The sequence below is a fragment of the Camelus dromedarius genome, chromosome 21 (assembly GCF_036321535.1).
Source record: "Camelus dromedarius isolate mCamDro1 chromosome 21, mCamDro1.pat, whole genome shotgun sequence".
Taxonomy (NCBI): Eukaryota; Metazoa; Chordata; class Mammalia; order Artiodactyla; family Camelidae; genus Camelus; species Camelus dromedarius.
In genome coordinates this window covers 8,070,898-8,091,790 of record NC_087456.1, presented here as the reverse complement: position 1 = coordinate 8,091,790, position 20,893 = coordinate 8,070,898, and the positions used below count along the sequence as shown (strand labels likewise).

The 20,893-nt window shown below is 48.0% G+C and overlaps 1 protein-coding gene and 1 long non-coding RNA gene across 3 annotated transcripts; one reads left to right on the top strand and one right to left on the bottom strand.

Moving 5' to 3' along the window:
• Nucleotides 1-1,115: 1,115 nt before the first annotated feature.
• On the bottom strand, nt 1,116-11,301 carry LOC116148686 (uncharacterized). 2 transcript variants are annotated; one of them, XR_004132224.2, is made up of 3 exons: nt 11,207-11,301; nt 6,838-6,931; nt 1,116-3,547 (listed from the first exon to the last, which is right to left on the bottom strand). It is a non-coding gene; the product is annotated as an uncharacterized LOC116148686 (long non-coding RNA). The 2 variants fall into 2 exon arrangements; XR_010377120.1 differs by lacking the exon at nt 11,207-11,301 and adding an exon at nt 8,997-9,405.
• IL10 (interleukin 10) lies at nt 9,842-14,343 on the top strand. The gene is made up of 5 exons (XM_010991339.3): nt 9,842-10,086; nt 10,899-10,958; nt 11,201-11,353; nt 12,401-12,466; nt 13,524-14,343. Exons 1-5 carry the CDS (start codon nt 9,922-9,924, stop codon nt 13,614-13,616), a joined length of 537 nt encoding a protein of 178 aa, XP_010989641.1. The 5' UTR covers nt 9,842-9,921; the 3' UTR covers nt 13,617-14,343.
• Nucleotides 14,344-20,893: the final 6,550 nt, after the last annotated feature.

The window sequence follows — 20,893 nt, the reverse complement described above, 5'->3', positions numbered from 1 at the left end:
AGTGGATTTGGCCAAGGGGGAAATTTTGTATCAGAACCACAAGTGCCAGCTAAGGCCTGCCAGGGAGGGTAGACAGGGTGGGGGAGGGGAAACAGGAGAAACACAAAGGGCTAGGATGTGAGATTTGAAAATTACCTCCGCAGAACCACTCCATCAAGCCTCCCATTCACAGATGCAGAAAGCAAGGCATAGGGATGGAAAGGGACGTGTCCAGGATCTCACAGTGGAGTCCAGGGCTGGGAGCCATCCTGGACACCTAAGCCCGAGCTCTTTCGACTAGGGGTTGACTTCTCTGCCCCCTGTAACATCCTCAGAACACTAGGGTGGAGAATCTGTCCTGTTCTGAGTCTTTGGATCCACGAAGAGATACCTCCTGCTCTAGCAGCTGAGCATCCCCATGGGAAAGTCTCAGCCGCCACAGCTCAGATGTACCGACTGCCTTTTCAGTGCCGGGGGCTCACTCACACACCTGTGGACACACACTATTTGACTCAGTCCGTACAACGCAGCCCCGCGGTGCCGGTCATCACCTCCAGCTGTTGATACGGAAGCAGAGGAAAGTTCAGTAACTGAGCTGAACCCAAAGTCACACCAATGGTAAGGGGCAGAGCTGGGTTGCAGATTTAGTCTGACTTTAGAGCCCACACACTTAACCACCACACTCTACTGCAAAGACGAGCCCAAAGGCAGGGCGCATCATGTGGTTTCCAGTAACTGAACACTTGGACCCGGGGGGTGGGGATGGCAAGTGGGGAAGATGTGTGCTTGGCTGTCAAAGATGCAGCCTTTGCTGTCAGAGGTATACGAGGGCTGCCACACCAGGGAAGCTTGCTTGTACCATCCTTAGCCACTCTTCCGTGAAGCCAATCGGTCAACTACTTTATATCCAAACTCCTGCTGGAGGCACCTGACGAGGAATAATCCCTAAACACCCAAAAGCCAGGCACAAAGAGATTCTGTTCAATTTTTTGAAAGAATACCATTTTTAAGCATTGATAGAATCATCACCAGCAGCAGAACCTTGTTGGAGGTTCTGCTTACATTTTACTTTATAATTTAGTGATACGTATTCTGAACTATATTTTTTAATATATATTTTTATTGAAGTAGAGTCAGTTTACAATGTGTCAATTTCTGGTGTACAGCATAATACTTCAGTCATACAGGAACATACATATATTCATTTTCATATTCTTTTTAACCATAAGCTGCTACAAGATATTGAATATAACTGTGTTATACAGTATAAATTTGTTGTTTATCGGATTTTGTGAGAAGGCACCTGTATTTCGCAATGAGAGGCACTCTGCCAGATTTCCAGAGGTGTTCTGTGCGATTCAGTGGGTTTGTAGATGTAATTCTTGGTGGATTTGTGGAAGAGAGTGAGCAGTGGGTCCCTCTACTCCACCATCTCGTCTCAAACCTCTGAACTACATTTGAAGTTTGAAGCATCTCAGGGGATCTTAGTCCAGCTCTAGATTTAAAATAGGACTCAGTCTATCGGGTGTTCCACAGTTGAATGGGGAGCCAGGGATCGAGCTTTAATTTGAACACACAATGTCTGTGCCAGTTCCTAAAAGGGTGCCCACCTTTCAAAGTGATTTCTGAATTAGCCGGACTAATGAAAGCACACTGACTGCCTATGCCACCCAGCTTGGCAGGCGATCAGCAGAGACTTGCATTGCTTTGATTGGATTAACCTGGCCTGTGGGATTGGGAAATATCTGATTTTATTTTCAAGGTTGTTCTGGAAACCGAGAAAGCACAAGGCTAGCCAAAGAGAAAGCTGGGCTTTTAGCTACCCTTCAGAACTGAAGGAGAGAGCAAGTGAGTGAGAGAGAGAATTAAAAGTGGAAGTGGAAAGTAGAACCCAAAAAAAGACTTGCAGTAAAGTCCCTCCCACAGCCTCCCAAAGCCCTGCAGTGGAGTCCCCTGACCACGCCAGCCCCACAACCTGGTCCTGGGCCCCGGCCCTTTGGAAAACAGGATTTACAGTAACAGGTAGGGCACTGCAAATCAGCCCCAGACCTCCCAGGGGCTCTGACTTGAAGCCACAAAGCGCAGCGTGTGAGGCACTGCAGCTTCCATGACATACGTGATGCTCACAGGAGTGGCTGCACCGAAGGACCACCCTGGCTATTGTGGAACTCTGAATAAAGGAGACAGCAGTGAGGCAGTAGGCGGCTCCCTTCTCCGTGTGGGCCAGGCACCTGAGGGCATTTATTCCACCCCTTCCTCTGAGGCCAAACTTTGATCACCTTCCTCCCATGCATTCTCATCCAGCGATTTTTGTCAAACGCTTAAGCCAGAGGTTCTCAAAGGATGGTCCAAGGACCCTGGGAAGTCCTCCCTTTTCCAACTACATATCTCTGTGAGGCTGGATTTTCTTTACATACTTTGACCCAAACAACCTATTGCAACAGATTGGATGTAGGAGCAGATGTAACAATGTAAGTTCCTCTGTTAAACCAGATATTTAAAGAGTTTTGGAACAAATGGCAAACCATGCCTTCTTCTCACTAAATGTGCTCTGATTTGGAAAATATAGTTATTTCTCATTATAAAAAGGTATGTTATTTATGTTAATATGTAATGGGTTTTTATTATTACTCCTTTAGAATGTCATAGATGGATTTTTAAAAATTTCTCAGTTTTAGTTTCTAATATGGTAAAAATTGATAGATACAATTCACAGAAGTGGAAGCTCTTTGGGGTCTTCAATAATTGTTAATAATGTAAAGAGGTCCTGAATTTAAATAGTTTGAGAAGAGCTGACCAAGGGAGTCTAGGACCACACTGAGCACAACTGCACACCCTCAGTCCCTGCCCTGGAGAGTCCTGACCTGGGTGGGTGTGTAAACGGCACAATCACAGGAGAAGTGGCATGAATCCAGGAAGGAGCGAGTGGCTGACTCCTCGTGGGAAATGCAGGTGCGCACCTCAACCTGTGGAGTGTGGTTGAGGATATAGAGTCAGGGGTACGTCTTAGAGATAAAGACAAGAAGAGGCAAGATGAAGGGAAATCTTGGGTCTCTGCCGTCTTGAATCAGGTTTCCTGAAGGAGACGGTGCTTTGGGGGTACTGTGCTGGGAGGGCAGGCCAAATGACGCCTTTAACACCACTGCAGTCCTGTCTTAGAGACCAAATGCAGGAGAAATTCTTCTCTGACTGCAAATATTCTAAGGCTTGAAATAGTCCCCTAAGAAGGAACAACCTAAACCACCCTCACCCACATCTCCAGCTCCTAGTCACAGGGCTGTGCACCCTGCAAGTGCACCATCCTTAGCTACTTTTGAGTAAAACCAATTGGTCACCTACTTTATAGCCAACCTCCTGCTTAAGGGACCTCAATAGGAACAGTCCCAAGTCCCCAGTTGTTGGTGCTGGCCAGGAGAACTCTGCGATTTAACACTCATCTGAGTCAAGGAATTACGTATTGATTTAAGAGGAATAATGCAAAGAGAATTGAGTTCTGATTCCACCTTTGCCATTAACTATCTCCAGTGCCTGGAAAGTCACTCTCTTTTCTGGGCCTCAGTTTGCCCACCTGTAAAATGAGAGATATGGATTAGTTGATGTCTAAGGTCCTTCTTCTTCTGACATCTTCTGACGTAGGACAGCCCTGGGGGATTGGGTTAACATCTGCCAGGAGTGTAGATTCATAATGAGATTGATCTTTTTTTTTTTTCAATGGAAAAGCTAAATGGGAATAGGCATATAGTTTGTGAGGGTAGCTGTCTTTTCAAGTGCATTCACCCTCTATTTTATATGAGCTAGAAGACAAACACAGCCAGTTACAGCTCCAAACAGTTTAGGAAGCACACACTCAGTCCCTCAGTTCATCAACAAATGTTTAGTGAGAACCTTGGGTGTGCTCAGAATTGTGCTAAATGCTAGGCAAACAACGATGATCAAAAACAGACATGAGCCTTGCCCTTGTGGAGGGCAGTCTAATGCGAGAGATGGAGATCAACTGAGTGACCACGTAGCCATGTGTGTAATTACAAACTGACGTAGTACTATGAAGGAAAGGAACAAGATGTCTTGAGAATATTTAGCAGACGACCTTGCTGAGCCTGGAGAATAAGGAAAAACTCATTTGAGGAAGTAACATCTAAGCTGAGAACTGAAGGATGAAGAGAGGGGGATGCACAATCCAGAAAGTAAGAACTACATGTACAAAGGCCCTGTGGTAGGAGAGAGCATGGATCATGGAAGGGAGAAGGGGAGGAAAGCCAATAAGATCAGAATGCAGAGGGAAGTGGAGAGTGTTGAAAGCTGAGGCAGAAGAAACAGTCAGGGTCAGATGAGAAAGGGAATTGTAAACAGTATTGAGAATATGGGTCCTTATTTTACCCAGAAAGGGAAAGTGGCAAGTCATTAAAGGGCTTAAGCAGGAGGAGAGTCATGATCAGATTGGTGTTTGGAAATGATCATTTGGGCTGTGAAATGGAGAACAGCTTAGAGAATGGACATTAGAATATCAATTGGGCATTTATTTGGAGCCCAGGATAAATAAGATGGTAGCTTGAACCAGGTAAGTGTTGCTGATGACGTTGCACATGGAGAGAAGTGGGCAGATTAGACAGATGTTTGTGAAGAAAAATCTGGAGGAGCTGGTAATAGATTGGACATAGGTTGGTAAGGGAGAGGGAGGAAACAACAAGTTATTTCTAGCTGTCTGGCTTGCATGTTGTAGATGATGGCACATGTGCTGAGTTAAGGCACCGTCTTGCTGGATGACTGTGAGACTGGAGACAGAAGATGATAAGTTTAATCTTAGATAGAGAATCAACCACAGAAATCAGAGGCCCAGCACAAAATGAAAATGTGGAGCCTCTTGTTCAACAGTTGTTAAGAATTTCAAGACAGTGACAGCAGAGCGAGGGCAGGGCCCTTCTATGCACAAGACACCCTGTGCAACTACACAAGTCACATGTCCTGCTTGGATCTGCTGGGCTTGAAGTGTCAGCCATCCGGGGAGATCTGAGTAAACTAGATCCCATCAGAGAGACAGCCCTGGAGCTGCAGGAATCCACTAGTCACTCTAGGTACTCACACAGACAGAGCAGACACAGCTGGAACCTCTGGGTCGCAAGGGCTCCAACACCTGGTGTCTTGGCCCCTGCAGCCAACCTTCTCATATGAGCAGTTACAGAACACAGTGTCTGTCCCCCAAGGAAAATCCAAATTGCTTGATTTGGCGCCACCGTTGCACAAAGGGGAATTCCACAATGGCTGTCCAAAGATCAGCCCTTCCGCTGTGGTTTGCAGTGTCTGTCGGCCACAATCCTCGGAAGGGCACCCACTCCAGTTTGCATAACCCTTGCTCGATTCCATTTAGGGGCCAGCCCTGACTTGGGCTCCTTGTAAATTTCTGACCCACTAGGACTTTATTGAGAAGCATGCCAGCCACAAGGCCAAAGTCCAAGACAGAGCCCTGTCCCTTCGGGCCCCACCTGGTCACACTGGGCGGGGTGTGAGGCCAGACTCTGTGCTGTTGACCAGGCCTGTTGCAGCACAGCCACTGAGGAAGCCTCTGCCCAGGGAGCTGAGGAAGGTTATTCAAGGGAATACTAGAAATGTCAAGCTGGGGAAACTATCGTACATCCTAGATGTCCTGCAGAAGAAGAAATGAAACTCCTGTTATCAGCCTTAAGTTAATAGCTACAGATGAGCAATCGGGAGCCAAGCCCCGCGGGGATTCCTCACTGGGAGGGTCAGCAGCCTTGCCCCCGGAGGGCACCCTCCCACCTTCCCTGCCAGCATCACTGAGCTGCCTGCTCCCTTCATGGTGGCCCTGTTGATAGGCCGGCTGGCTAAACCGAGCCCAGCAAGCCCAGATTCCACAGCCTTCCCTTTGTGACTCCAGGGCAGCCCCGCAGGGCTCTCAGTCTGCTCCCCCTTCTCAGGTCTAAGTTGCAGATTCACTGCAAGGCACGGGGCAGTTATACCCAGAAGGCTACCATTCTGCCGAGCATGAGGGTAGCCGGGGAGGAGATTCCTTGTAAGCTCTTGTGCACTGGGGACAGCGCCCTCCAAAATTTATTCACGCTTCTTCTCTACCTGGAGTCCTGCGCAACTCAAGTGGTGAAACTCACTGATGGAGCTTTCCAGAAAGATTATCAGCATCTCCTGAGCTGACATGTCTTTGGACCTTAGGACTTTACCCATGTGCCTCCTCCCTAACATCTTACAACAATTGGTAGGAAAGGAGAAAGGCAGAGAAGGCAAGTTCTGCCTGGCATTTGAATGCAGCGCTACTCAGACTCTCTGCTTCTGAAGTTCTTGGTAAGGGAGACCAAACAAATAATACTTCTTTTCTTTCTAAGCCATGGTGAGTCAGATTTTCTTTCTATTCAGCTGAATATGGACATTAGGGAATAGTCTGGAGCAGGGGTGGAAGAGAAAAGGTATTTCCCCTCCCACACTTCTCTCTGATTTCTCAGTGAGTCCCCATGAGGAAGAATTTATTTAAATTCAATTTAATAAGCCTGGATTACCTGCTATGTATCTAGACTGGAGCGAAAATTGGACTCAGGCCATTTGCCCTCAAGGAGCTCACAGTCTGACGAGAAGCATCTGTGTTGTCTCGAAATTCACAGGGCCAGTTGGTACCCAGACCAACACACCATCCACCCACAGGTGCTTGCTCCCTCACTTTCTTCCCTACACAGGCTCTTCCCGTGGGCTGAATCCCCGACTCAAATCCCCCAACATGCAGACTATTGACATTTATGTCTCATCTACGCGACCTATGAGTCTGGGACTTTTCCCAGTGGATCATAATGACTTTTCAGATAAGCGATACCTTCAGTCTTAAGAAATAGAAGTCACCTTTGGTGTTCTTGTTGTTTTGTCGATATATAAGCAGAGGGTCTTCTTCCAAATGTTCACACCTCTTCCCTTGTGTTAGCTTGACATCAATCCTCTGAGACATGTGGATAGGAAAGATACTGTTATATCCATTCATTTAGTTAAGTAATTGCAGCAAGGAACTTGCCTGTGGTCGTCTCGGACCATTTAGATTCTGAAACTTTTGAGATGGGAGAGGACAATGATTTCAAGTCAATGGAGAAAGGATCAACTAATTAACAAATGGCTTGAGATAACTGGCAACGCATCCCAAAGCAAAGAAAAAAGTCAGAGCCTACCCCTAACCCTACTAAACGGACTATGGAATAAAGGATGACAGGAATGGCTCTGGTCCACCTCCCTTCACCCTGCCATGGCGTGCATGTGTGTATGCATGTGTGCGCATTTACGTACGTATCTCAAATGGTAAGAAGAAAGTGGAAGGGATTCTGCCTGCCTCCTTGAGTTGCTCTCCCTGTCCCTGTGAGCACTTGCCTATGCGCAGACCAGCCCTTATCCAGGCTCCTCCAGCCTGGTCCAGGTTACAGGGTACTCGGCTATGCCCATCCCAACATGGAATAAAGGAAGCTATGTACCTAGTACCTACCATGGGCCAGAACCTGTGCTCAGCGCCAGGTACACAAAGGGTAATGAAGCAGCGCCCTGTCTCAGGGAGCTCACAGCTGACGGGGGAGGCAGTTGTGCACGTGGACGACAGCAACATGGATTGGGGATTGAGTAGTGGAGGAAAGCACAGGGCACGGGGGCAAACAAAGGCAAGAGGAGGGGTCTGTGCTGCCTGGGTTGGAAGGAAGTGGCTTTTGGTCTCACCTGGGTTTGTGTCCTCTGGCCTGAGTGGTCTGCTATGCCGAGTCTGCCCCCAGGACACCCGGCTCACAGAGGGGGTCAGCCCTGCATGCTAAATAAAGCAGACACGGCCCAGAAAACCTAAGAGCCAAGAGGGAAGGCGAAGAGGGGAAGGGATGCAAAATCCAGTCCCAGCCCCTTCTCTCTACTCCTTGGTGACAAAACTCAGAACTCCCAAGCCCAATGTAAATCTGGCAGGAGCAGCCACTCCTGGGTCAGCCCCACAGCTGTTTCTAGTGGCCCTTTCTCCCTTCACAAGTCCTAGGCATCTGCATCGACACTCCCCAAAGGGTTGAGAAGAAAGACTACAACCCCCTGCTCCTGACCCACAAGACACCTCTGCAGGGTGGGCCTGGAGCCCCCCACTCCTCCCCACCACGGTCTTCAGATTGGCTTGGCCCAGGGGGTCTGTTCCCCTTGCTCTGGTGCAGCGAGCTTCTTTAAGGGCGGGCTTAGAACACGGGGCCACTGACAGTATCCCGGTGCTGAAGCAGGAGGGCAAGGAGACAACAGAAACACTGGAGCTACCCTAAGTCTCGGTCCCCCCGTTACCTCCCCACCCCATCCCACATGAAGCCCAAAGGCCGCTGGCAGGGGGGAGGCAGGTACTGTTGCCCCCTTGGATGAGATGGAAAACAGACACAGGGAGGTCGGTAACCTGCTCTGAGTTTAAAGAGTGACAGAACCAGGGTGGTGCCCAGCCCTCCGGTCCCCCCAGGTCAGAGTTCTTCCCAGGTGTTGTCTTCCCTGGGGTGGCTGAGAAGCCCCGGTGGGAGGGAGAGGGCAAGCCACAAGCAAGGACCCCCAGAGATGTTCCAGATATCTGCAGACATAACGCCACTGTCCCAGACTTTCCTTACTGGAGGTAGAGCAGCATTTCTCACCACATCTGCCTAATCTTCTCTCCTCCCTACACACACACACACACACACACACACACACACACACACACACACACGTGCAAATCCAAGGCAAGACAACAAAGTCTTCTTTGGAAGGAGGAGAGGTACAGGTGAGAGGCAGGAAAGGGGCCTTCCACATCCAGCCTTCGCGGAATCCCAACTTATTTTCCCTGTTTTTTTCCTACTTCTTCCTCCCCATCTTTCAAGCTTAAGTCTCCAGCCATAGACTCTTACAACCCTCGAGACATCTAATGAGTTGTTAATCCAAACTTTTCATCCTGCACACCAGGGACAGCATGGAGAAGGGGAAGGGGTGTGGTGTTTATGGCAGACAAGCCTGGGTGCAGGCTTTGGCTCCCTTGCTCAGCATACCTGTAACCTTGGTCAGAGTCCTGAACATCTCTGTGTCTTGGTTTGCTCACTAGAAAGTGGAGATGAGGGTCACAGCGACTGGCAGGTACAGCCCCAGGTAAGCACGGACTACTTTTATTATTAACTTCCCCCAAGGACCGAGATGGCCAAGGAGGCTAGAGGCATGGATCTGAGAGTCTAAATGAACTTAGAGCCAGAGAAGGAGCCTGGAGCATCTCCCATTTCCCTGCCTGTCCTGTGGGAAGCCAGCCTCTTTAAGGGGAGGTCCTGGAACAGAAAATAAAAAAAAACAGAAGGCAGCTTTGAGGATATTTAGCTTACACCCTTGTTTGCACTTGGGGAAACTGAGGCCCAGAGAGGTGACTACTCAATTCAGCAAGGAGAAGCCCTGAGCATTCAACCCAGGTTAGGAAGGGGACCCAGTTATTTCTCAATCCCAGTGTATTCTGGAATGGCAAATTTGTCCACGTCACTGTGACCTAGGGACACGTGAATGGAAGCCGCAGCTCTGGGTCTCTGCGCACAGAACAGCTGTTCACACCAGGAAATCAACTTTTTTTTATTAAGAAAAGCTGAAAAATTATTTTAAAAGGGAGAGAGAGAGGTAGCATCTCCTAAAATAGCCATATGCAGAAGTTCATTTTTCAAACATCTCTTTTGCTTATGATGCAAAAATTAAAACTTTGAGTAAGAGGTTCAATGAATGCAAAACTTTGGAAAGGTCTAAGGGAAGGGAGGGGCTCGAATCAGAAAAAAACCTTTGCCAGGAAATATGTAACACTGTGGCTTTTTTTTATGAATGGGGAGGCCTCACTGAACCACAATATAAAAGGGGGACACAGTAGGTGAAGGTCTACACAACAGGGGCTTGCTCTTGCAAAATCAAACCACAAGTCCGACTCGACGAAGAAGACACAGCTCCACCATGCCCCGCTCAGCACTGCTCTGCTGCCTGATCCTCCTGGCCGGAGTGGCAGCCAGCCAAGACCAAGGCACCCAGTCTGAGCACAGCTGCACCCACTTCCCAGCCAGCCTGCCCCACATGCTCCGGGAGCTCCGAGCCGCCTTTGGCAGGGTGAAGACTTTCTTTGTGAGTATCATGCCCTTCCTGCCCCCGGGACTCCCTGAACAACACATTCAGCAGGAATTCTAAGAACCTCCTGCACCTCCATCCCCAGCACCCATTCCCCTGAAACTTCAATTCTTAAGAGGGTCCCTGGCCAAGCTGTGGGTTCAGTGAATTAATCCCAGCCCTGGTGATGCAGCAAATTGTGCAGGTAAAGCTGCCGTAAAAAGGTAAATGCACTATCTCTCCCATGCCTGGAAATTTCTCTAAGATTCCACTGCCGCTTGATACTACACTGGCTGGGAGAGATCACAGAGGGTCTGACTGGAGGTGTTCCCCGTGCCAGGGAAACATATGTTGCCTCAGCTTAGAAGGCTTCCAGAATCTGAAAGACGGGAGGTTTGGGGAAGCGCCATAGAGGGAGGAAACCTGCATTAGGAGGTGCCTCGCATTCCCAGAGACCTTTCAGGGCTGCCGCTGGACATCGACAGCAGAAAAGCAAAGGGCACTGAGGAGGGAGGGGGATGGCATGGGGGCCCCTTCACACCCGACCTGGCCCTGCAGAGAGAAGACCAGGACCCCAGCAAGCTTCTGCCTTGCCTTCAAAATCAGCCCGATTTTTAAAATAACTTGATCCCGAGGGGAAGGACCTGATTTAACGAAGGGCTCCGGCACTGTCGCATGTCCTGTTTTGAAAGTTCTCTTTTCCCTTTTGGGGCCGGGGACGCCTTGATTAAAAATCAAAAACTCTATAAAGAAAAGTGGAATCGGAAAGACAGTCATTTTCAGTATTTTCCCCAAACCTCGGGTTCATTCTCCTTTTGTTCTTCTTGCAGCAAATGAAGGACCAGCTGGACAACATGCTGTTGACCAGGTCCCTGCTGGAGGACTTTAAGGTGAGGGCTGGGTGGGTGTGGGGGACTGAGCAGTTTCTGGCCTGCAAGGACCTGCTTCCTTCGCTTTGAAAAGGAGAAGTGGGAAGATCTTAACTCAGCACATCGCCAGCGCCGGAGGGAGGGGGAGGGGTGCTCAGCCATGGGGGGAGGCGGCCACTTAGGAAGCTCCCCAGGGACAAAGCTGTCCTCTCCAGCGGTAGCCCTTCCTCCCAGTCACCACCCACCCTGGCTTCCGCCCTTAGGGTTACCTGGGTTGCCAAGCCTTGTCGGAGATGATCCAGTTTTACCTGGAGGAGGTGATGCCGCAGGCGGAGAACCACGGCCCTGACATCAAGGAGCATGTGAACTCCCTGGGGGAGAAGCTGAAGACCCTCAGACTGAGGCTGCGTCGCTGTGTAAGTAGCAGACCAGCTCTTCCCCTCCCAGGCGGCTCCTGCCAGGCGACTCTTCCAGAAACGCCACCTCCGAACGGGCTCGCACCCCGACACAGAGGCCCAGGCTGGCAGGCACGCTCATGCTCTGGGCAGGAGTCCTCTTTCTTGCTCATTTCTCTCCAAGCTGCGGGTGGGGGTGGCCGCTAAGGCATTTACATGTGAAGATTTGCAACAGCTTTCCTGTTATTTGTGAGTCATTTGTGGGTTATTAGCTATTCCCCTCTCTTCATGAAAGGGCCCCAGAGCTCAGAGCTTCATCTGGGGCTCTCTCGTCCCTGCGAACCTAGGCCCTGGGTCCCCAGGAGGGGCCAGAGGTGAGAGTCCCGGGAGAGAAAACTGCTTTCCTCTTATTCTTAACCTTTTAAAAGCTGAGCTCCAAGTGGGGCCCAAATGACTGCCAGGATTTCCCCCAGTATTTTCGAGGGGCCAGGGGCCTCCTCACCTCCAGGCTAGTGTCTATGAATAATTCCCCAGAATAAGTTATTTCTCCAGTTGAATTGATACCGTCACCACTGGCTTCCTCTGTTCCCTCGCCAGTACTGAGAAATCATTGGGTTTCTATTTGTAGGACAGGACTATGCAAAGGGGGTTGACCGGCAGAGCTGAGACTGTCTCTATTCCTCTGGGACTTAAAAATGGTCCTCGTGGCCGGGACTGCAGGACAGGGACAGGGCAGAGAAGCAGGACAGGACACACGGCTGGCTCGGCACTCTGGTCGGCTCTGTGACCTGCCAGGTGAGGCAGCTCCCAGACCTGGGCTTTGAGGCAGCCTTGTAAACATCCAGGAGTAGCTTCAAGGAGGAGAAACATGTTTCATCCCTTGGGCGATATTTCTTCTCTGTCCAGGGCAGGGAAAGAGGAGGTAGGCTCCGCGTCGGCCCCAGGAGCTCTGGAGGGTAGGCATTCAAGATGAGTCTGGCCTCTTCACGCCACAAGCTTGTCCCCCAAGCGCTGTGGACCCAGGAGCTGGGAGCCGGTATCATTCACACTTTCTCTTTCCTCCCACAGCATCGATTTCTCCCCTGTGAAAACAAGAGCAAGGCGGTGGAGCAGGTGAAGAGTGTCTTCAGTAAGGTGAGCTGGGATGCTGGGCAGGGAGGGCTGGGGGAATGTGACCTCTCCCCACTCCCGAGGGGCGGAGGTTGGCGGGTGCTAAGCAGGCCCTGTCTTTGGCTCCGAGGCAGTGTGAGAACCTGACACATGGTGTGACCTCCTCAGCCAGTGAGGAGCTGCCGCCTCAGTTATATTTGCTTTCTGTGAAGTGACTTTGGGGGTTTCTAAATGACTGTTCCCCGCCTTGGCAGGCCTGCGGGTTGGGCCGACCAGCCAGCTGTGAACACAGTGAGCAGGGTGCTGGGGAGAGTGACAAAGGAAACAGAAAGTAGCTGGTTGGGAATCTAGGCCGAAGCTACACGTGCAGGAAGCCGGCACGTGAATGTTCACTTACAAACACACCCAGGGGCTCAGCCCGAACTCCCCCAAGCTCAGAGCAGGAAGCCGAATGCTCCCTTCTCTGGAGTTGGTCCCCACCTCCTTCCACCTGCGGTTCACACTTCCCAAGATGCTTGAGAATCTCAGCTCAGACCAAGCAGGGTTTCACGCTTCCAACTGTCCGTGAACTCTCAGGCCCCGTTTCCCAGAAGCCACGGGGCCTATGTCCTCTCGGTGGGCTGGGGACAGACGCTGGGCAGGGTTCCAACATCAGGGGGCATGAATCCCCCCACACGAGGCCAGAGCAGCAGGGCAGGGCCTGCTCAATCCATGGGTAGGGGAGCATAAACCTAAAAAAGGCTCCTCTCACTCACCGTTTCGCTTTCAAAGTGGTTCCTCTAATGTCTTTTCATCGAATTTTGAATAAACATCATGCGAGCACATGACCTTCAAAACTGTTGAAAAGGCACCATTTGGAAGACTGTGCTTCGCACAGGGAATGTTCCTCTTGCTGCCCGCTGGCCACGTTCCAGGCCAGTGCACGGCCTCTCCCCAGGCAGCCAGACGTATTCTCAGGGTCCCGGGGTTCACCTCTCACCTCCCAACACATGGGCCCCAGGCTCATGCCCATCCAAGGAGGGGGACCCACTTACTTGCTCAGATGGGGTTTTCACTGAACATTTCGTATTTCGCTACACAGCTCCAAGAGAAGGGGGTCTACAAAGCCATGAGTGAGTTCGACATCTTTATCAACTACATAGAAGCCTACATGACAATGAAGATGAAGAACTGAAGCGTTCTAGGCAACAAAACCTCCGGGCTGCAACTCTCCTGGACTCTAGGACAGAAATTGGAGATCTCCAAAATCCGATCCCGGTCACTGGGAGGGCAGAAGCAGCTCCTTGGAGGGTCCTGTTGTACCTCTCCTAGAATATTTATTACTTCTGTTACCTCAACTCCCATTTCTATTTATTTACTGAGCTTCTCTGTGAACTATTTAGAAAGAAGCCTGATATTGTACTTGTTTCAATATTTATTATTTTCACCTGTGTTTAAGCTGTTTCCATAGGGTGATGATGCCCTGTGGTATTTGCGTGTTTTGAGAAAAATTTAAGTTATATAAGGAAAAAAAAATCTTCCTTAGGGAGCCAACTGAAGCTTCCATTCCAAGCCTAACCACACTTTATAGCTGTCGGGCTGTGTCCCCTGACCTCCCTCTAATTTTTCTTGTCCCTGGGCCTGAGGCTCTTGGAATGTTACAAAGACTCAGGCTCATAGGAAGAGAAACCCTAGGACAACTGATATCTCAGCATCTCTGAGGGATTCCCCTGACCTCACGCCCCAACCACTTCATTCTTGAAAGCTGTGGCCAGCTTGTTATTTATAACAACCTAAAGTTGGTTCTAATAGAACTCAGTTTTAACTAGAAGCAATTCAATTCCTCTGGGAATGTTACATTGTTTGTCTGTCTTCATCACAGATTTTAATTTTGAATAAATAAAGAGGTCTTATGAAAGTCATGTGATGGTGTCTGTTGGCTTCTGTCTGACTAAAATTGTTCTCTCAAAGTCTCCAAGCTAGAAGAGACTAGATGAATGAATTCTACATTCCAGAGAAACAAAGCCAGCTGTCTTCTCCCGAGAGAGAGAGAAGCCTCCAAATCTGATCAGAGAAAAAGCTGTTCTCCTTTCCAAAGCCAGTGGCAAAGGCCACCATAGTCTCCCCACAAACTCAGTCCTTTAAAGAATTATCCTTTATGATCAGGCTGATTTTTAAGGCTAAGGATGAGGTTCTACACATACCAAAATTTAGAAGATAGGCAGACAGAAAGAGAAAAATACCATATCACTTATATGTGGAATCTAAAAAAGAAAAAAGAAAAAAAGACACAAATGAACTTACTTACAAAATGGGGACAGACTCACAGACATTGAAAACAAACTTACAGTTAACGAGGGGAAAGCGGGTGAGGAGGGATAAACTGGGAGTTCCAGATTTGCAGACACTAACTACTACATATAAAATAGATAAACAACCAGGTCCTAGTGTGCAGCACAGGGAACTATATTCAATACCTTGTAATGGCCTGTAATGAAAAAGAATATGAAAAGGAATATATATGTATATGTATAAATGAATCACTATGCTGTACACCAGAAATTAACACAACATTGTAAATTGACTATACTTAAATTTTTTTTTTTAAAGCTAGGCAGAGGAAGTTTTTCAGTGTGTTTTGTTTTTTGGTGTTTGGTGTGTTCTTTTGTTTCTCTTGTGTTGTTGTTGCTGTTGTTTGCTTCCTCAAGCTCCAAAGTTCCAGGGTGAGTACTAATTTGCCTGAGCTTGCAAGGATTCAGATAAAGTGCCAGCATGCTTCCAGACGCGAGAAGATGGTCCCAAGGCCCCAAGGTGGCGGTTGTTGGGCTTCACACCTAAAAACTCCTACCAAATCCTTCTTGAGCCAAGATCAGAGGCAACAGGCTGGACCCAACAGAGTGGAATATAAGGAAATCAGCCCAGTCAATAGGTTACCTGAGGACCCAAGATGCTGCACATCTGCTCTCTCCTTGAGCTGCCAGACAAATGAGATTGGCTTCTGACTGCGGTCTGCTGGGAGGGCCGCAGCGGCTGGGGAAGCCCTACTCAAAGCCCCATGACTTGAGGTGGAGAGGGGGAAGAATGGGCTGAGTAAACACCCCGCCCCACCTCACGCTCTGCCCAGGCAGCCCTGCTCTGGGGGAGGCAGGGTGGGAGCCGAGTGGCTGTGGTCAGTTTTTCAGTAAGACCTGACTCACTTCGGTTAAAGTAACCATAGGAAGGAAGTGGGAAGCATCAAAGCTGAAATTCTGAGCTGAAAAGTTAGGGTTAAGAATGGAGGTTCACAGAAGACAATGTGACAGGGAGGGAGGCTCTCTACGCTGAAGTGGAGAAGAGCCGGGAGCCCCTCGGCCTGTAAGCTTCAAGGGGTCAGGGCTCTCTGCCAGGGAACGCAGACGAACTTAAGTCTGAGGTTGGCAACTCACATGAGGAAGTGGGCATCTGAAATTGACAGACAGAAACTCACCTGGAGAAGCCTCATAGCTGATAAGATGCTGGCAACAATGACAACTTACTGAGCACTTATTTTGAGCAAGTCAGTACTAGGCATCTATCGGTTATACTGTGTAGTATCTCACTGCTGTTTTCTCTAAGAGGGAACTGATGCTCGGAAATGTTGGTGTGGCTTGGCCATATGGCTGATGTGGAGGATGGACAGCTGAGAATAGCATAAAACATCTTTCCCTTTGTACCAATTATCTATTGTTGCCACCACCACCACCCCAAATTTAGCAGCTTAAAACAACAAACATTTATTATGTCACCTTTTCCATAGGTCAGGAATCTTGGAGCAATAAGAGTCTCTAGAACGAGGCCATGGTCAAAATGACTGTCAAGGTAGCAACCACTTGAAGTCTTGACTGGACAGCTTACATCCACGATGGCACGTTCCCAGGACTGTCGGCGGGAGGCCTCAGTTCCTCCCTGGCTATAGGCAGGTGGCCGTGGCTCCCTGCCACGTGAGCATCTCCACAGAGCATCTTGAGTGTCTTCATGACATGTCAGCTGTCTTCCCCTGAGCCAACATCTGAGAGAGAGAGCAAGGGGGAGTCATGGTATCTTTTAGCTCCAATCTCAGGAATCTCATACCATCACTCTGCCACGTTCCTATTTGGTAGAAATGAGCTGGGAAGTACAGCCCACCTTCAAGGGGAGAGGAATTAGAATCCACCTTTTGAAAGGAGGCATATCAAAGATTCTGTGGATGTGGTTTAAAACTACTATATCCTTCTAAGAATTTAGAAGAAAGTGCTTTGATCTGGATGGCCCATGAGGCTCCCAGGTGGGTGAGAGGAAGGGGAGGATTCGAGTGGGCATCAGTGTGCATGGATGGGCCACCACAATGGGCGCCCCTCCTTCAATCCTCCCTTGTAGGCGCCATCTAATGTATTTACTTCTCTGAGCCTCAGTTTCTCATCTGGAAAACTAGCAAAACTTCTTTCCCAGGTGTTACAAACGGAATGTGTCCCTTCAGAATTCATATATGAAAGCCCTAAGCCCCAGTGCGATGGCGTTTGGAGATCGGTCCCTTGGGAAGTCATTAGGCTTCGATCTGGTCATAAGGGTGAGGCCCTCAGGATGGGATTAGTGCTCCTGTCAGGAGAGACAGCAGGGGGCTCACTCTGTGTCCTTGCTCCATTTCTCTCTACCCGCCCCCCACCTCCTTCCTGCTCTCCCAGCACGAGAAAAGGAGGTCATGCGAGGACACAGCAAGACAGCAGCGCCAAGAGAAGCCTCAAGCCAAGAGAAGAAGCCTCAGCATGAAACCTACCTTGCCGGCACCTTCCCCTTGGACTTCCAGCCTCCAGAACTGTGAGAAAGTTATTCTCTCTTGTTTAAGACACCCAGCCTATGCCATTTTGTTGCAGCACGCTGAGCTAACACACCAGGTGTGACTGAAGGGTCAAGTGGAGCATCAGGCATGAAGGCATGAAGGATAGGAAGTGTAGAGACGAGGTTTGGATGGAGTTTTTTTTTCAAATTTTTATTCTTTAAGAAGAGCAACCACGTCATCTCCTCCCTTGTCCATCAGTCCCCTCACAGCAGAGTTTGGATATCAGTAGAGAATGAAAAAGTCTGTCTTGGCTGCTGAGGTGAGGAGGGTGGGACCAGAGAGGAGCTCCCAGATCTGTTCTGACAGTGTGGTTACCTTATCTAGCCACTGAGAGAAATCAAACCAAGAAAAGATGACTGAGTTCTTCCATTCTGGCTGGGAGGCACAATCTGGCAGGAAGGGAAAGAGATCAGAGATGAAAAGAAAGAAGAAAAGAAGAGGACTGGCCAGAGGGCAGAAGCTGCCCATTTGATGGCTTATCTCCCCCACAAAATCCTCGTATGTGTTGGACTTAATTGTAGAATGTGGGGACCAGCTTTAGGCCTGGGGTGATTTAGGGAAAAGCAGACATAACACCAGAAGCAAATAGGAGCTGGATCATAAGAACATACACCCAGAATTTAAAACATCAGGAAGATCTTTTGAACCAGTCAGCTCCACACCTCTGAGCCACTCGTGGGTCCCAGCTGATATGTGTTCCATTATTCAATCCTCATTTTGTTTTAAATTGAAGTATAGTCAGTTTACAATGCTGTGTCGATTTCTGGTGTACAGCATCATGTTTTAGTCATACAAGTAGATACATATATTCCTTTTCATATTCTTTTTCATTATAGGTTACCGCAAGACATTGAATATAGTTCCCTGTGCTGTACAGTAGAGACTTGTTGTTTATCTATTTTGTGTAGAGTAGTTAGTATCTGCAAATCTCAAACTCCCAGTTTATCCCTTCCCACCCATTTCTCCCTGGTAACCATAAGTTTGTTTTCTATGTCTGTGAGTCTGTTTCTGTTTTGTAAATAAGTTCATTTGTGTCTTCTTTTTTTTTTTCAGATTCCACATATGAATGATATCATATGGTATTTTTCTTTCTCTTTCTGGCTTACCTCACTTAGAATGATGATCTTCAGGTCCATCCATGTTGCTATAAATGGCATTATTTTATTCTTTTTATGGCTGAGTAGTATTCCATTGTATAAATATACCACAACTTCTTTATCCAGTCATCTGTTGATGGACATTTAGGCTGTTGCCATGTCTTGACTATTGTAAATTGTACTGCTGTGCACTTCTGGGCATATATCCAGAAAGAACTCTAATTTGAAAAGATACATACATCCCAATGTTCAAATTTTTTTAAGCACTAACTCACTCAGTGAGTTTGGAAATCTTATTTATCCTGTCTGGGCCTTTTACTCCTTATAATAAAATAAGGAATAGGTCTGGATCAATGGATTCCACCTAGGGCCACTACACTCATGTGGGTTCTCGAAGGTGCTCATGGTGAGGGAGAGGATTGTCTTTGAACAATTTCCGAAATGTGAAAAAGCCTAGTGGGAACTGTACTCTTGTCACCCCTACCTCCCATAACTCAGCAAGGGCTCAAAAAAAGCACTTCCATACGCTTGGCTAAAGTAATAACCACTTTGTATGGAAAAACGGGTTGCCTCTTGCAGATTAAAATTTCAATTTGGTAGTCATGTATCATATCTTTGATTAACAAAATGAGAAAATGGAATTATCACCTTTAAAAATATGTGACCAGCCAAAATAGTTTAACATAGAGAGCCTCGGAGGAAAATTAATCCCAACAGTCCTTTGTGGTCAAAAGCTTCAAAACCACTGAGTTCCTTCCAAGCCCACAGTTTCTAATTCCAGCGTCAGATTCCTTCCATCAGCCAGACCCATTCCCACTTGACTCCTCTTCCAGGATGTATTTCTGTGTCTACAAAGTTTGCACTGGGAATTTTCCAAACAACTTCCCAGTCATCCATGTACCATCACCAGCTCCCCTCTCCCAGCAGGGCTGAGCAGCCACAGAGCCCTGAGCTTCCAGAAGCTGAAGACCCTGGCTGGAGAGGATATGGGGGAGATAAAAGACCTGAGGGAAAGTAACACAGAGTACCCCTTATCCCTGTAAGAATCCACAGCACAGGGACGATGTGTACAGGATCTGGAGGCTGCCGAACCTTGGCTCCAAGCTGCATGACCTTGAGACATCACCTACTGATTCTCCCTAACATGGAGAGAACTATCATTCCTTCAAGGTGTTGTTATCGTAAGAAATAAAGGCATAAATACATGGAAAGCACAGAGTAAACACTTAGTTAAAGCACCTTTATTCCTTAGACATCTGGAAAAATACTCACATGGGGCCAGATGGTAAGATCGGTGCTAACACCATGAAAAACAGCTGGACACTCCTTGAGTGCCAATCACTAGAATTGCACCTTTCCTTGTAAAGCTTTCTACCTGCCTACCCACCATTTCTAGTGGAAGGCAAAAATGGACCATACCTGCAAGGAAAGGGGGAAACGATATCTCTGTGAGTGTGCCTGAAGTTGGTCTCAGAGATGCTTGGCTTGATGAAGTTCAAAAGTATACATATGAATTATAACCATTAGAGTTGCAGAAGTCCAGTGAACTGCTTCACGTAGATGCCTAATTCCATTCTGAGCAATAATAGTTACACCTATGATTAAATGTAGATTAGATCAACTACGTAGAAGGCTTTATTTGATTACAATACTGGGCTTTGCTCATATGTGTTCATTAGCTATTTTGGTTGCTTTCCTGCTAACAGCCTGCAAAATGAGACAGCCTACTGCCCTGTTTTTCCCCTTAGCATTGTTCAGGAAAAGAAAAAATTATATATAAATCTTCCAAGATCAAGAAGTCATTGTGTAACAGAGCCTATAGTTTGTCCCCTATACGGCCCAGAATCTCATGTCTATTTGAAGATGTCTTTCTGGATTATGTACAGGAAGTTGGTAGCAGTTCCCCAACTAGCCCTATCATGTATCTCCTTCAGGGCAGAATTAGTAACTGAGGTTAGTTTGCAGCATAAGTAACTAATCTAGTCCCCTTACAGAATAATCTCTACAAGCGTATCTAACAAGAATGAGACTCAAATCAAATCAGAGGCAGACTGTTTTTTCCCGCTGGGCTTTGCCCCCAATCAGAGTCTTGACGAGATGTCCGTCTGCTCACTCATAACTTATTCTGCTCTAAGTACTATGTTGGGTGCTAAAGAAAATGCAGTGAATAAGACAGACATGGTGTTTAGCTTCATGGACTCCATAGCTAGGGTGGAAATAGACATTACAAAGTTAACTACACAATTTTATTGTAATTGTGGTATCAACTAAATGAGAAGGAGGTTTTAACAGAGCAACTGACCCAGACACAGGGTTAGGGAGAGGCTTCCAGGAGGAGGCGATGCTCAGCTGGATGTGGAGGATCAGTGGGAGTTGGCCACTGAACAGGGAGATGATGAGAATCTGAAGCAGAGAGAGCCACGTATTTAAAGACCCCACAGAACTGCAAAGAATGGAGGAGAGGTATCTCTGAAGCAAGGGTCCATCTGTACTGACACTAATTTGCACTGACAGCTGGACCCTGGGTCCTCTTCAAGACCC

Coding starts and splice junctions, on each gene's coding strand:
- IL10 (XM_010991339.3), top strand. CDS start 9,922: ATGCCCCGCTCAGCACTGCTCTGCTGCCTGATCCTCCTGGCCGGAGTG. Junction 10,959..11,200: donor CCCTGCTGGAGGACTTTAAG/GTGAGGGCTGGG, acceptor TTCCGCCCTTAG/GGTTACCTGGGTTGCCAAGC. Junction 11,354..12,400: donor GACTGAGGCTGCGTCGCTGT/GTAAGTAGCAGA, acceptor TTCCTCCCACAG/CATCGATTTCTCCCCTGTGA.